General features: G+C 42.5%; 1 protein-coding gene across 5 annotated transcripts in view; it reads right to left on the bottom strand.

The window, feature by feature from the left end:
• Positions 1 to 16,143, bottom strand: part of CDH12 (cadherin 12) — a 2,251,017-nt gene that overhangs the window by 39,831 nt on the left and 2,195,043 nt on the right. For all 5 annotated transcript variants that reach the window (XM_069219514.1, XM_069219517.1, XM_069219515.1 and 2 more), the window contains 3 exons: positions 9,266 to 9,402; positions 6,352 to 6,473; positions 2,079 to 2,196 (listed from right to left, as the gene is read on the bottom strand). In XM_069219514.1, coding sequence (XP_069075615.1) covers positions 2,079 to 2,196; positions 6,352 to 6,473; positions 9,266 to 9,402 — 377 coding nt within the window. The remainder of the gene's footprint in view (positions 1 to 2,078; positions 2,197 to 6,351; positions 6,474 to 9,265; positions 9,403 to 16,143) is intronic.

A 16,143-nucleotide genomic window follows, 5' to 3' on the forward strand; every position in this document is an offset into this window, starting at 1 on the left:
GGCTCCTCTCAGATTCCAGAACTTTCTGTCACCGAAATGAGAAGGAAAAAGTGTTTTTTTGGTCAAATTTTGAGGTTTGCAAAGGATTCTGGGTAACAGAACCTGGTCAGATCCCCACTAGTCACCCCATCTTGGATTCCACTAGGTGTCTAGTTTTAAAAAATGCGCTGGTTTGCTAGGTTTCACCAGGTGCCGGCTGAGCTAGAGGCCAAAAACCACAAGTAGGCACTTTGTAAAAAACACCTCTGATTTCTGTGAAAAAATGTGATGTGTCCAAGTTGAGTTTTGGGCCATTTACTTTCGTGGGCGCTAGGCCTACCCACACAAGTGAGGTACCATTTTTATCGGGAGACTTGGGGGAACTCTGGGTGGAAGGACATTTGTGGCTCCTCTCAGATTCCAGAATTTTCGGTCACCAAAATGAGAGGAAAAAGTGTTTTTTGGGTCAAATTTTGAGGTTTGCAAAGGATTCTGGGTAACAAAACCTGGTCAGATCCTCACAAGTCACCCCATCTTGGATTCCCCTAGGTGTCTAGTTTTAAAAAATGCACTGGTTTGCTAGGTTTCCCCACGTGTCGACTGAGCTAGAGGCCAAAATCCACAGGTTGGCACTTTGCAAAAAACACCTCTGTTTTCTGTGAAAAAATGTGATGTGTCCACGTTGTGTTTTGAGGCATTTCCTTTCGTGGGCGCTAGGCCTAGCCACACAAGTGAGGTACCATTTTTATCGGGAGACTTGATCTCTAAATTTTTTCCTTCCAAATGTAAGGCAGTGTGTAAAAAAGAGGTCTATTTGAGAAATGCCCTGGAATTCACATGCCAGTATGGGCACCCTGGAATTCAGAGATGTGCAAATAACCACTGCTTCTCACACCTTATCTTGTGGCCATTTTGGAAACACAAAGTTTTCTTGATACCTATTTTTTCACTTTTTATATTTCAGCAAATGAACTGCTGTATACCCGGTATAAAATAAAAACCCATTGCAAGGTGCAGCTCATTTATTGGCTCTGGGTACCTAGAGTTCTTGATGAACCTACAAGCTCCATATATCCCCACAACCAGAAGAGTCCAGCTGACGTAATGGTATATTGCTTTCAAAAATCTGACATCACAGGAAAAAGTTACAGAGTAAAACATGGAGAGAAATGGCTGGTTTTTTTTCACCTCAATTACAATATTTTTTCATTTCAGCTGTAATTTCTGTAGGAAACATTTCTAGGATCTACACAAATGACCCTTTGCTGAATTCAGAATTTTGTCTACTTTTCATAAATGTTTAGCTTTCTGGGATCCAGCATTGGTTTCTCACCCATTTTGGTAACTAACTGGAAGGAGGCTGAAAGCACAAAAATGTTTTTAAAATGGGCTATGTCCCAGTAAAATGTCAAACTTGTATTGAAAAATTTGGTTTTCCAATTCAAGTCTGCCTGTTCCTGAAAGCTGGGAATATGGTGATCTTGCCACCGCAAACCCTTTGTTGGTGCAATTTTCAGGGAAAAAACCACAAGCTGCCTTCTGCAGCCCTTTTTTCCCATTATAAAAGAAAAAAAAAACTTTTCTCTGTATTTTGGCTAATTTCTTGGTCTCCTTCAGGGGAACCCACAAAGTCTGGGTACCTCTAGAATCCCTAGGATGTTGGAAAAAAAGACGCAAATTTGGCGTGGGTAGCTTATGTGAACAAAAAGTTATGAGTGCCTAAGCGCGAACTGCCCCAAATAGCCAAAAAAAGGCTTGGCACAGGAGGGGGAAAAGGCCTGGCAGCGAAGGGGTTAATATGTATTCTGGGTTCAACAACGCCATCTTGGGAGTTCTGGTGATATTTACAAACCACTGACACTTCAGCCTCAGGGTATATTACCATTTCACAAACATTCGCAGCAGAATTATTGGGCCATAATACTAATGGGCACATTATGTATTATATGTTCATCTCCTGCAGAACATCAGAAATCAAGCCAATGCAACGTATTTAACTGATCGAAATTCAGTGAATTCCCCCATTGAATTCCCCCAATTAGTTCACCAGTTATTCAGCACAGTTCAGTGAGTGCAATGCAGGAACACATTCGGCTTACTGTTGTAGTTGTGAATTGTGAAATTTGGATTTGAGGAAGCCTCTGGCGGGAGTCTAAAGGAGAACTTCTGCCCAGTAGGAGATAAGTCTCTGTCTGTAGCACCGATGAACTGGATTATCTGGAAAAAAAGAAGAAAGCTACTTTAAAAATCTATTAACTCTGATGCGTGTTGTAGTTCTTTTCTGCAGGTGAAGGAACTCGTATTTATGCTGCAAAAATGCCATTGTGAAAACTATAAGATGAAAATAAGCAAGGGATGCTATAACATTTCCTTCTGAAACAAGGTGATAAGAGCCTGATTTACAGGACAAACTACTCTGTCAAAAATGTGATGGATATCCCTTCTGCATATAACAAGTGCTGCAGACAATAATGCACTTTTAATTAGGTGGTCAGGACTTCCTCCATCCACCAAACTATATAGCAGGCCTAACGTCAGCCCAAAAAGTGAAGCGAGGCAGCTTGCTTTCTAGGTTAATTTGTTCTACTGTGCTTGCCATCATTCTTATAATGCTATATATCAGAGCTGTAACTATTGCCCAACTCATTACTTGTTCTCAGACAGATGAAAGTCACTGAAGCATAACAGATCACTTATGTTTTCAACGTTCTTTTGTGTGTTCTGGCATATCTTATGATGTCACAGCAAGTTATGACACACAACAAATGACATTGAAAGCAGCGTAGGAAGGTAAATCAAAGGAATTAGCCAACCTTATCAAAATAAAACGAATAAAATAATATCAAACATCGTATCTGAATAGACACGCACTCTACAAATTCACTGGGATAATATTGACAGCAGCAGGACTTGAATACGAAATGCATTATCAATTGCAATTTTTAAAGGATAGCTCTGAATGCACACAGAGAAGCTAACAAAGCACATAAGTGGACTACTGGGGTTTTCTTACGGTGGAGGACTTTTTGTTCACTCTTCTTCTTTTCTACACACACCAGAGCGACACATTTGGATGGCAAGTTCTGGCACGCCTGTGCATATATCGGGGACAGACTTGGGTAAAGAGAACTTGACCGCCAAATGAGAGTCTCACTTATGATGAGAAATACTTGGGGTCTCTGCCAATAGAAATAAGTCTGCGCCCAACCGGATACAAACAGATCTCTGCAAAAAGGGCCCTCACACACTGAACTATGATGTACTCTTCAATGTGTCTGGATTCATTTAACACCAACAATGCCTGAAATATGGTAACAATTATCGTACAATATACTTTGTGATTGTAGAATAAGAAAAGAGATTTTGGGGTTGTGAACTTAGAAAATGAAAAAAAAAACACATCTTAAAGAAGATTAGAATTGAAAACAAATTCAATTTACGAATGTTCACATTTGCTTAATCCTTCGCCCTTGCATCAAGCTTTGCTGTTTTATTCATGTGCTAAATGCCAATGTGTACGTATTCACAGGGAATGTCAAGTGGCACAGTCGCCGGTGTCCCTTTTCCCCAATACATAATTGTCATAGTGTGCATATTAAGAGGTGGGGAAATGTACTCCTATGTGCAAATACATAATTCTTCTTTATGTCTATATTTAGACAAGTTGTTAAAATGTTTTCATATGGTAAAAACTCTTCTCCTACGTCTCAGCAAGGTTTCAAAGTGATTCGTCATTCTTCTCACTCTGAAAGGTGCACAACTCTGGCTATTTGAGGGAGGTAAATTCTGACCATTTCCAGGAGGTGATGGAATGGATTGGAATTTGTGAATTGAAAGAAACCCACAAGTTTGTTAGAGTTGTGAAATTTAAAAGGCAAACAAAGCATTTTTCTGCCCACTCCCTATCCCTTGTAAGCCGTTTTCAATGATGCAATTCTATACACTTGTGCTGGTGAATTATGCAGTAGTAATAATATTTATAAGTGGCAGGAATAATTCCTTGAATTTCCAGGAGGTGTAGTTTTAAACATATGTTTATAGCTGAAAATACATGTGTGAATGTGGCCTCTACTCTTGTAGACATGATGAGAAATGTAACATAGATAAATGAATTCCCATCTCCAAGACAATAACATATACCGCTATAGATAGGTTTCCTTGAGTAAGGGGAATGTTTTCCCTGGAGGTCCTCAGAGGCATCACTTAGAGGATGGGAACTCAGAATCCTGAGTTGAGAACCATTGCCTTTATTTACAGATACCTATTGTTAGACTTTAGGTGTAGTCACGGTATTCACCAAAGCTTTTTGTCTTCAATCTCTGATTTTGCGGAACTCACTTCTATTGGCATTAGTACTCTGTGCAATATACCCCTTCCAACTAGTGCTAAAGTGCTTACAATCCTTCAAACAAAATAAAATTGGACTAAACCTAATTGGCACACTTAATGCACTTGTATGGTCCCAGTAAATTATACTACATGTACCCAGGACCTGTAAATAAAGTGAAAGTGTAAGTGGGCAGCAGCAGTCCTTGTGGCCCCACTAAAGTAGCTGTTTAAAACATGTATCAGGCCTGCCACTGCAGTCTGTAGTGCAGTTCTAAACTGTCATTTCAACCTGGCAAACTAAACCTTTTGCCAGGTCCGAAAATTCCCTTTCAAGTACGTATAAGTCACCCCTAAGGTAGACCCTAAAGGCTGTTAGGGAATAATTCATGCTATTAAAAAAAAATAGGACATTTGTGTTTAAGTTTTATATGTCCTGATGGTCAAAAATCCCAAAAGTTGTTTTTCACTGCTGTAAGGCATATCTCTCCCATATACTAAACTGGGTTACCTTGTTACACTTAATATGTGCTAGTTTCATATTGGGAGCTTATAGAGATATGCAGTATACACGCAAATTAACTAAAAAAGTTAGTCTATGTTTCTAACTTGGTTTGGGATATTGTTGTGTTATGTTTTCACTTTATTACTGTTTGAGAGCTTCACAAACACTTGACATATTGCTTCTTAGTTAAGCCTACCATGCTACCAGAAGTTAAGCCCAGTCTTATTTAGTGACCTTTGTGGTTCACCGTAACAAGGATTATGTTTATTATTTAAGTAGGCCTTTCACCCCTTTTAGCTGATAACCCAATTTCTTACAGTAATGTTTTGCAAAATGCTCACTTACATGTGAAAGTCCAAAATATTTACCATAGAACACTGCTGAGATTTTTGTGAAAAGATTCTTCTGTTTCACCAGATCAAAGCAGAGACATTTGCAAAAGACAGGAAGTTGGGGGTGCCACCTGCTTTGCATGATGCCTCCTGTCTATTTTTATTTCCTGAAGAGCAATGCAAACTGCAATTGAGGTTCATGAGAACTTTGATAGAGCTTACAGGCTGACCAACCAAGCCCAGAAGATTCTGAAAACTCAGTGGACCCATGAACTTTATTTCACACATTCAGGAACACTTGCAACCTTTGATAGAGGAACATTATTAATAACAAATAGAAACGTTACCCTAACATATTTTTATCTTCCAACAGAGAAAGGGGCAGAGCTTTCAACTAGCAGATCTTAATGCAGATTTAGAATGGATTGTGTTAGTTACCTGTAATGCATGTGTAAGCGGAAACAGTGACATTTTAAGAATTCTCTCCATGCATTCTTTAATACCTGTACTCTGCCCATCATGCCTTTTGCCCAGATATTCTTTGCATTAGCTGTGCAGTCCTCTTTTTAAGTAAAACATACCTGCGACTACAAACAAATGGGCATGGATTGTGATAAACTGCAGTCAGAATACCAAGGTCTCTGCAGATGCAACATAGATATGGGCTAGAAAGGTATACGTGGGTTGAGGTGAAATGCAGGCCATTGTTCTGAGTGAACAATGGGTTAGCAAACAAGAATGAAATCTGAGGAGTTACACAAGGAAGATGCAACTCAGCATTTTTGTAGTATGAAACATCTCGTCACAGTAGCCTGTTGAAATCAATTTAGAAACTCATTTAGAAATAACCTTAATGGAAGCACAATCTTGTGGTACAATTTCCCATGTTGCCTATCTCTTGGACACACACCAGGATGTCTAAGCCCTTGTCCTTTCATGGTGGACTTCATGTTGACTTGCAATGGTCTGGACATGATAGCCTGAAGGCCTAGCGTTTTGTGTGTCCAGGACTATTTTTTTTAACATCGGACTTTGACTCAAAACAAGAGAGCTAAAGGTAGGAAATAAAGAAACGAAGAGGATGATTTAAGAAAGCAGTAATAAAGGATTAAAACAGGGACTGTGCTTCTTTTTTCACAAATTAATCACAGTGGAACTGTTATGGTCTAAGTGAATATTTATAAAAGCTAAGAATTAACAGCACAATACCTGTCCTGCTTTGGCATTTTCACATACTGTCATCTCGTTTTGCAGGTAGAGTTCAGGTGCAAATTCATTGACATCTAACACATGAATGATGACTTTGACTTTACTGGTTAGCAGTGGATTACCTGCAAAACAATGAGGGATGGAATCAAGTTATTATTGGTGTCACCTGGCAAACAATAAAATATTCACCTTCCGTGAAAGTGGAAATCTGCCTTCACATGTCACAAAAGGTGTCCATTCATAACTTACAGGAGTTAAACGTAACATACTGGCATTACAATATACACCAGTAGCTTAAGAATACTAATTTTGAAGTACTTTGTTGAATATGTGTAACAATACAAATTGTCTTTAAATATTCCCTCGATGATCTTGTTCTGGGCACTGAAACTTTAAATGATATGATGCTTTTTAGGTATTTAAAAAATCTTGACGATAATGCCTTCAAAACATTCCTACAGGTGTTGAGATACATTGTTTTCTAATGGAATAATTCGTATCTGAATTGTTCACTGGTGCCAAATTGAAAGCTGGCATTTAATGTTTTAAGAGTTGAAATAAACGATCCTAGGTTTGGGGTACAGCTTTGTTACAAGGTTTGACCAGAGAAAAAAGTAGAAATTGCAACATCACAGTGCATGTCACTGATTAGAGACCACCATTTGAACAGCGCACAATTTAAGCAATTGTACCAGGCCAATTGCTTTCTAAAGTTGTATCAGTGACACTGTACTTGCATATCAGCAAAATTTGCCAATGGTACCACAACGGGAAGCGTGGTACTGAAGTATGATGTTGCTTCCATAGTAAGATGTAAGACTGCAGTTATATTGATTCTTAGCACTTCCAATACAAACATTGAGCGTGGCTTACAAATAAAAATATAGTCATGAATTTACAGCAGTCCAAGCAGCACCAATGAATTATGCACTTGTTCGTCTCAGAACAGTTATGGCACTTAATTAGTGCATATATTAGACATGCAGATTTATATAAGTATTAGGCTGATAGATAGCACTTGAAAAACATGACTATGCTTGCAAACTTCAGTCATTTTTTTTAACACTGATAGCCTCGACCCGAGTACCGCAGAAACCCTGATTAGGCTCTAAAAAAAGAGGTGTACTGTAACTGCAAAATTGACCGTAATACTGCAGGTCAGGAGTATTTTACCAAAGGAAATTGCTTCCCCTGAATCTGTAACTCAGTTGGTGGGCGTAATACCAGGTCTAAGCCTGCACGACGTATAATGCCCCCTGTGTCTTTTAAATGTAAACAGACTTCAGATAAAGTAATTATTATTATACAAGATGGGCACCTACTTGTACTGCACCCAGTAATTTCAAGTGTTTCTTCTCAGGTGAGAAGCATGAAACCGCAGGTTCTTGTGAACGCTGATTGAAAAGGACTCAGAGGTCATTATGTTGTAAAAATACATTTGTAAAATGTGCTTGTATTTCAAGACTTTTTTTGTTTCAAGAGCATTCAAAACACCTCTTAACACTTGAATACTCTTTGTGGTCTTTCCATGTCTTTAGTAGAATGGAGGTTGACTTATGGTTGCCTTACAGGCCTTTGACAAATATTTTTCTTTTTGTCCCAAAAAAGTCTAAATTTTCAAGGTTTGAGGTCAATCAAAAATATACTTTGTATAGAATAATGTAGCTTGACTGGATTTTTCGGTAGCCTCAGGCAGGAACATAATTTCACTTTGGAAATCCAGACACACTGAAACATTCTAAAAAAATACAGCCTTGTTTGAATTTTGTGGCAAAACATTATTGATTTGGTAAGCCTCTATTTTAAGTTTAGAATTCAGAAAAATACCCTAGTAAAATGTATTTTTGTAAGCTGTCAAAATTGTGTACATTTGTGTTTGCCCATCAAATCCTGGTGGGCTAGAAACTCCAAAAACAGTTTTCTGGGTAAAGATGCTGCCTGGTAGATTTGCAAATATGTTGCCCCGGTAATTCAGGACTAAGGGCCAGATTTAAAGGAAAGTGGAGGAGCGCAGTGCTTCACCACAATTGGCAGTGCTGCGCTGAGTCACTTTAGAAATGCAGGGATGCGCCGTATTTAAGGGAATACGGCGCACCCCTGCGTTTCCTCCTGCACTGGCGCTAAATTTAGCTGCCAGCGCCAACACAGACAAACCTGCACCATCGTACAAGGATGTCTGTGTTGAGGGGTGTGATAGTTTATGTGTGGGAAGGTGTCCCTTCCTGCACATAAACAATCACTAATGGCACTTTGGCACTTCTGTGTGTGTTGCACAATGCAGCACACACAGAAGTGCCAAAGCGTAATTTTCAAATGATTGTTTGTGTTCAGGAATGGACACCTTCCGCACATAAACAATCATTCCTGCATTTAGCTTTTTCTATGGGTGCATCAGAATGCAGCACACATAGAAAAAGAAAAAAATGAGGAGGAATAAAAGTATTGCTCCTCGTTGCGCCCTGCTAATGCCAGCACCGGGGGTGGCGTTAGATTTTGGCGCTACCTCAGGTTTACAAAATTTCATAAATCTGAGGCAGCTTCAAAATGCAATGGGTGTTGCTGTGGCACGCTCATAGCAACACCCATTGCATGCCCCTTCTACGCACAGTGCTGCATGGGAAGGGGTCATATTTACAAGTTAGAGTTAAGCCACAATAAGTGGCTTAACACCACCTTATAAACACTGTGCTGTGTTTAGCGCCACAGGAGCATCACAAAAAGTGACTCTCCTGTGGCGCCAGGGGCCTATAAATACGGCCCTAAGCTTTTCCAGGAGTGCAGGCGTTGGTCGGAGCTAAATCTTTATGAATCGGGTCAAGTTTCTTGTTTATCACCCTGTTTGTTATTTAAGAGTCCAGAAACTGGTTAACCATATTTTGTCATCCTTTATGGTATCTTCTCATGCAGTACTCACTTATTTTACTTGCAATTACAGAGACATTGTACTGTGCGGTGCTCTCTCTGTCAAGCAATTCGTTTGTTGCAATCGTCCCTTCTGTGGCATCTATCATAAAGTAACTGTCAAGCTCACTATTACGGTCTATGGAATACCTGGAGAAGACATAGAAAACAAAGTTTGTTAGTAATTTAAATCTTTGTGGGAGTGATTTATAATATGGTGAAACCTTTCATGAGTATATCCCAGATCCAAATAGTTGCAGGGAAAAAAGTTCTACATATGCTCTGTTGATTTACTTTCACAATTTGAGCAAATTCGAAACATTTTACAATTCACAAACTATCAGGGGTATTTCTGGAAATTTATGACATTTACAGGAGTACTCAACTTCTTAATTTTTTATGCATGTGGACATGTTACAAGCGTATATTTCCCCATGTTCAAATGTGTCATAACCATGACTTTACACTTGTAAACGTTTTTTTCTTTTGGTAACCATTGAAAATGTTTTAACACATTGTTAGAAATGGGGTTTTTGGTTGGCAGTCAGGTTGCCCTCTGTCCAAGCAAGAACCCTCACTCTAGTCAGGGTAAGTCACACACAATCTAAAATCAGCCTGTGCTCACCCTCCTGTAGCTTGGCACGAGCAGTCAGGCTTAACTTAGAAGGCAATGTGTAAAGCGTTTGTGCAATAAATCATACAACACCATAGCATAACACCACAAAAATACACCACACAGTGTTTAGAAAAATATATAATATTTATCTGGGTATCTTCAGGTCAAAACGATCAAAGTTGCAATACGAATTTGTAAAGATATCACTGAAAAGTGATATAAAGTGTCTTAAGTCTTTAGAAAGTAAACAAAGTCTCTTTCAAACACAAAGTACCTGGTTTCTGGTGGAAAATCTCCTCAGAGTGCCACAAAGGAAGAGGTGCGTGGAAAAAGGGTGTGTGCGTCGATTTCTCCCCAGCACACACGGACTTGCGTCGTTATTTTCCACGCGGGGAAGTCGTGCGTCGTTTTCCGGCGCACGGACAGTCTCTTTCTGTGGGTCGCGGGGATTACCAGATGTCCCGGGTCTGTGCGTGGATTTTCCTGCTTGTTTTCCGGCTGCGCGTCGTTCTGCGGGGCTGCGCAGCGAAATTACGATCTCACGGCAGGCGTCGCGTCGATTTCTCCTCTAGAAGTTGGGCGGCGTTGTCCTTGCGAGGCCGTGCGTCAAAGTTTCGATCTCACGGCAGGCGTCGCGTCAATTTCTCCTCTAGAGGTCGGGCGGCGTTGTCCTTGCGAGGCCGTGCGTCAAAGTTTTGATCTCACGGCAGGCGTCGCGTCGATTTCTCCTTGGAAGTCGGGCGGCGTTGTCCTTGCGAGGCCGTGCGTCAAAGTTTCGATCTCACGGCAGGCGTCGCGTCAATTTCTCCTCCAGAGGTCGGGCGGCGTTGTCCTTGCGAGGCCGTGCGTCAAAGTTTCGATCTCACGGCAGGGGTCGCGTCGATTTCTCCTCTAGAAGTGGGGCGGTGTTGTCCTTGCGAGGCCATGCGTCAAAGTTTCGATCTCACGGCAGGCGTCGCGTCAATTTCTCCTCTAGAGGTCGGGCGGCGTTGTCCTTGCGAGGCCGTGCGTCAAAGTTTTGATCTCACAGCAGGCGTCGCGTCGATTTCTCCTTGGAAGTCGGGCGGCGTTGTCCTTGCGAGGCCGTGCGTCAAAGTTTCTATCGTCCCGAAGGCGTCGCGTTGATCAGCGTAGGTGTGCGGCGTTTTTCTTGCCGCGGAACAAGCTGTGCATCGAAAAGTTCGGCGCACAGAGCGTCCAAGAGGAAGAGAGAAGTCTTTTTGGTCCTGAGACTTCAGGGAACAGGAGGCAAGCTCTATCCAAGCCCTTGGAGAGCACTTTTACAGCCAGACAAGAGTTCAGCAAGGCAGCAGGCCAACAGCAAGGCAGCAGTCCTTTGTAGAAAAGCAGATAGGTGAGTCCTTTGAGCAGCCAGGCAGTTCTTCTTGGCAGGATGTAGTTTCTGGTTCAGGTTTCTTCTCCAGCAAGTGTCTGATGAGGTAGGGCAGAGGCCATGTTTTATACTAAGTTGTGCCTTTGAAGTGGGGGTGACTTCAAAGAGTGTCTAAGAAATGCACCAAGCCCCCTTTCAGTTCAATCCTGTCTTCCAGAGTCCCAGTAGGGTGTGTGGCAGTCCTTTGTGTGAGGGCAGGCCCTCCACCCTCCCAGCCCAGGAAGACCCATTCAAAATGCAGATGTATGCAAGTGAGGCTGAGTACCCTGTGTTTGGGGTGTGTCTGAGTGAATGCACAAGGAGCTGTCAACTAAACCTAGCCAGACGTGGATTGAAGGGCACAACAAGATTTTAGTGCAAAGAAATGCTCACTTTCTAAAAGTGGCATTTCTAGAATAGTAATATTAAATCCGACTTCACCAGTCAGCAGGACTTTATATTACCATTCTGGCCATACTAAATATGACCTTCCTGCTCCTTTCAGATCAGCAGCTGCCACTTCAACAGTGTATGAGGGCAGCCCCAATGTTAGCCTATGAAGGGAGCAGGCCTCACAGTAGTGTAAAAACGAATTTAGGAGTTTTACACTACCAGGACATATAACTACACAGGTACATGTCCTGCCTTTTACCTACACAGCACCCTGCTCTAGGGGTTACCTAGGGCACACATTAGGGATGACTTATATGTAGAAAAAGGGGAGTTCTAGGCTTGGCAAGTACTTTTAAATGCCAAGTCGAAATGGCAGTGAAACTGCACACACAGGCCTTGCAATGGCAGGCCTGAGACAAGGTTAACGGGCTACTGAGGTGGGTGGCACAACCAGTGCTGCAGGCCCACTAGTAGCATTTAATCTACCTGCCCTAGGCACATGTAGTGCACTCTACCAGGGACTTACAAGTAAATTAAATAGTCAATCATGGATAAACCAATCAGTAGTACAATTTACACAGAGAGCATATGCACTTTAGCACTGGTTAGCAGTGGTAAAGTGCCCAGAGGTCAAAAGCCAACAACAACAGGTCAGAAAAAAATAGGAGGAAGGAGGCAAAAAGTTTGGGGATGTCCCTGTCAAAAAGCCAGGTCCAACACACATTATTCAACACAGCCATTCCTGTCCTTCAAAAAAGTAAATTTTTTAGTATTTCCAGATTTATCAAAAGTCATAAAGGTTGATTTGTGGGCATTCAGGGACCTTTAAAATTGATCTACTGAGAAACACACATAAAAGAAAGCCCATTATGGTTCAGTTTCAATGTACATACATTCCATTAGTGAAGTTAACTACATGTTCTATGAATCAGGAACGGAATGTATGGATTTTTACCCTCACAAATTATGGCCCGTATTTATACTTTTTGACGCTAAACTGCGCTAACGCAGTTTAGCGTCAAAAAGTTTAGTGCCGGCTAACGCCATTCTGAAGCGCCATGCGGGCGCCGTATTTATTGAATGGCGTTAGCCGGCGCTAGCAGACCGGCGCTGCCTGGTGTGCGTGGAAAAAAAACACGTACACCAGGCAGCGCCGGCGTTGGGGAAAATGGCGTTAGGGCGTCTTAAAATGGGGCAAGTCAGGTTGAGGCAAAAAAATCGCCTCCACCCGATTTGCGCCATTTTTAACGACGCCCAGACGCCATTTACATGACTCCTGTCTTAGTAAAGACAGGAGTCATGCCCCCTTGCCCAATGGCCATGCCCAGGGGACTTCTGTCCCCTGGGCATGGTCATTGGGCATTGTGGCATGTAGGGGGGCACAAATCAGGCCCCCCTATGCCCCAAAAAAATATAAAAAAATAAATAAATTATACTTACCTGAACTTACCTGAATGTCCCTGGGATGGGTCCCTCCATCCTTGGGTGTCCTCCTGGGGTGGGCAAGGGTGGCAGGGGGGGTCCCTGGGGGCATGGGAGGGCAGCTGTGGGCTCATTTTGAGCCCACAGGTCCCTTAACGCCTGCCCTGACCCAGGCGTTAAAAAGAGGCGCAAATGCGGGGTTTTTTGCCCCACCCACTCCCGGGTGTGATTTTTGCCCGGGAGTATAAATACGACGCATTTGCGTCGCAGTCATTTTTTTCGACGGGAACGCCTACCTTGCATCTCATTAACGCAAGGAAGGCGTTCACGCAAAAAAATGACGCTCATTCCTCATACTTTGGCGCTAGACTTGTCTAACGCCAAAGTATAAATATGGCGTTAGTTTTGCGCCGAATTTGCGTCGAAAAAAACGACGCAAATTCGGCGCAAACGGAGTATAAATATGCCCCTATGTCTCTTGCATCCCTTATTTGAGCTGTGGTGTTCAATAACGTGTACGAATAGTGGCTCATCTTACCATATTAAGACTAATGAGATCCATATTTTTCCTTCAACACAGGTTCCAGTTTTCAGACACCAATTCTACAATTTACGCTGAATCTATTGAGAAGCAAGACACGCTGGGCCCATTTTTCAATGAGCAAGTGAAACTTACTCTTGTAGTTTTCCTGGAAAATACAACCTTTTGTGACCCAAACCACAACCCTAACCAATAACAGAGGGTAAAGCACATCACTCCACAAAGGCTGACAATCAATGACACACAAGGGCCAAGCTCCAGATTGCTGCAGTCTCAAAGGACAGATCTCTAAGTGCAAGACCATTTGGGCAGGTCAGGTGAATTGCAGTCAATCTGTCAACAGTCTTCACAACTAAAAGAATCTGAGCACTAAAATCATTATAATAAACACCCATTCAGAACAGACACATTCACTTGACACCTGTGACTAATCAGGAGAAACAAAATACATTCCACATGCCTTGCAGAAACGTAGTTCGAAGGTAATCCGATCACAGATATGGATAGGTTGAAATGCAGGTGTAGAATGTCATCTTAGAATATGGAAATGTGGAGAAGAATAAGATATGGGACCAGTGTTTGCCAATGAGCTACAATTGGTAAGCTCCAAATTACCTATAACTTTCATTAAGGGTATATCTGCATAATGCACCTTTGAAGCAAACACTTCCTTTACAATATCAGTTACCTACCTGCACTGGTAGAACTTAAAACTGTCGGTCAGAACATAATGATAGGAGATTTCATTATGGGGGGATAGCCCTGTGAACAAACAAGGGAGTTGACCTGATCGAAATAATAGCTTCCAGCTTGTGAAAAGTCCCAGTTTTATGTCTGACAGAACCTGGGCCAATTTTTTTCACATAGGGTCAAAGAACAAAACCTTACAGTATAACCACAAATATGTCCAGACCTCTTACTTATTACATAGCATTTATTGAAAATGACACATCTCACACCTTTTTATCCACCCAGTCCTCTGTGTTTCAACCAACTTGCCAAATAAACAAATCCCACTCCCAGCGTATATTTGACACTGACAAAATACCCCATGGGCTATGCCAACTCCCAGTGTATTATGAGCCTGATTCACAAAAATGCCCTATATTTACACTTCACTCTACCCGCATACAACAACCTGTTGCCTAGCAAGGCACTAGACGACATCTTTTGCCTGAATGTGCCAGAGCTGCCTTTGGCCATGGAATACTCTGTTAGAAAAACAGCATCCATTTGGACATGAATTGCTACCCACTATTATCCTTTGATTTGGTCACAGACTTCTGTTCTTTGTATCCATCCCAGGGAGAATGGCTCCACCATCATCTTTGATATTTTAACCAATTTTTTGAATTCAAGCACCAAACTAAGCACATTCTTATTTTAGTTTTTTGTACTTTTTCTGATTTGTTCACATGCTTATTTTAGCTGTTTTTTCCTGTATCTGTGTTGTGCAGGTTGGCCTTTATTTTTTCTTTAGTTTATTCACAGTAAGCAACTTACTGACCAGAAATGTGCTATATGGCACCTACTTCCCAAATGTTTAAAAGCAGCATTGGGCCATTGAAGCCTAAAACGTGGAACTGCTTCAAGTTTCTGCCGCAGACACTCGCAAACAGATGAGCCAGTGATGCACCAAATGCAAGCCTGTCTATGCTTGTCCATGCTCTGACTCCACTCAGGACTGCCCTTCTGGTTGGCTCTTGGTATACGACTGTGATGATCATTTTCTGCCTGCCCCCGCAGCATGTAACTCCAATGTAAGCTATCTACTTAATCTCATCTCACCAGAAAGCAAAACCAAGCAATCTATAGCTAATGTTACCGCAATACACAATGGTTGTAGCCCCACCTCCTATACACTGCCTTTTGACTCTATGATCTATATAGTGAGGTCAACTCGCTCCTTTCCCTTTTACCCACAAAAATCTTCTGGGTATTGTTCTTATAGTGATTAATCACCAACTCAGTCTTTGCCTGAAAGTATGCTCCCTCCTTTTTTTTCACACCCCCCTCCCTACTCGCCGCTCCCTCGCCCGTTTTCCTGCCGCTTCGGCCCCGCCCGCTCCCGCCCCCAGCTCCTCCTCCCTCCCTCCACCCCCTCTTAATGCAGGTCGCTGCGCTGCCTGGCCCGCGCCCAGCGCCAGAACCCCTGGACCTCGCACCCCGCACTGCACTCCGCCCAGTCTCAGCTACGACGCCGCTTCCCTCCACGCACTCAACAACGGCCGAGACCAACACTGCTACCTTTCGCCTGCTGCAACTGCCACTTCTCCTGCGACCAAACCTCCAAACCAACGACCACCAGACCGAACCACCTCCGCTGCATACTCCTCAACACCCGATCCGCACGCAAACACGCCGTAGAACTCTGGGACCTGCTCGATAGCATCGCCCCGGACGTAGCCTTCCTGACCGAGACATGGTGGAACGACTCATCCGCGCCAGACATCGCCATCACCATCCCAGACGGATACAAGATCTCCCGCAGGGACCGCACCAACGGCTACGGAGGAGGGCTCGCCATCGTCCACAAATACTCCCTCA

This window comes from Pleurodeles waltl, chromosome 2_2, assembly GCF_031143425.1.
Source record: "Pleurodeles waltl isolate 20211129_DDA chromosome 2_2, aPleWal1.hap1.20221129, whole genome shotgun sequence".
In the NCBI taxonomy this organism is placed as follows: domain Eukaryota; kingdom Metazoa; phylum Chordata; class Amphibia; order Caudata; family Salamandridae; genus Pleurodeles; species Pleurodeles waltl.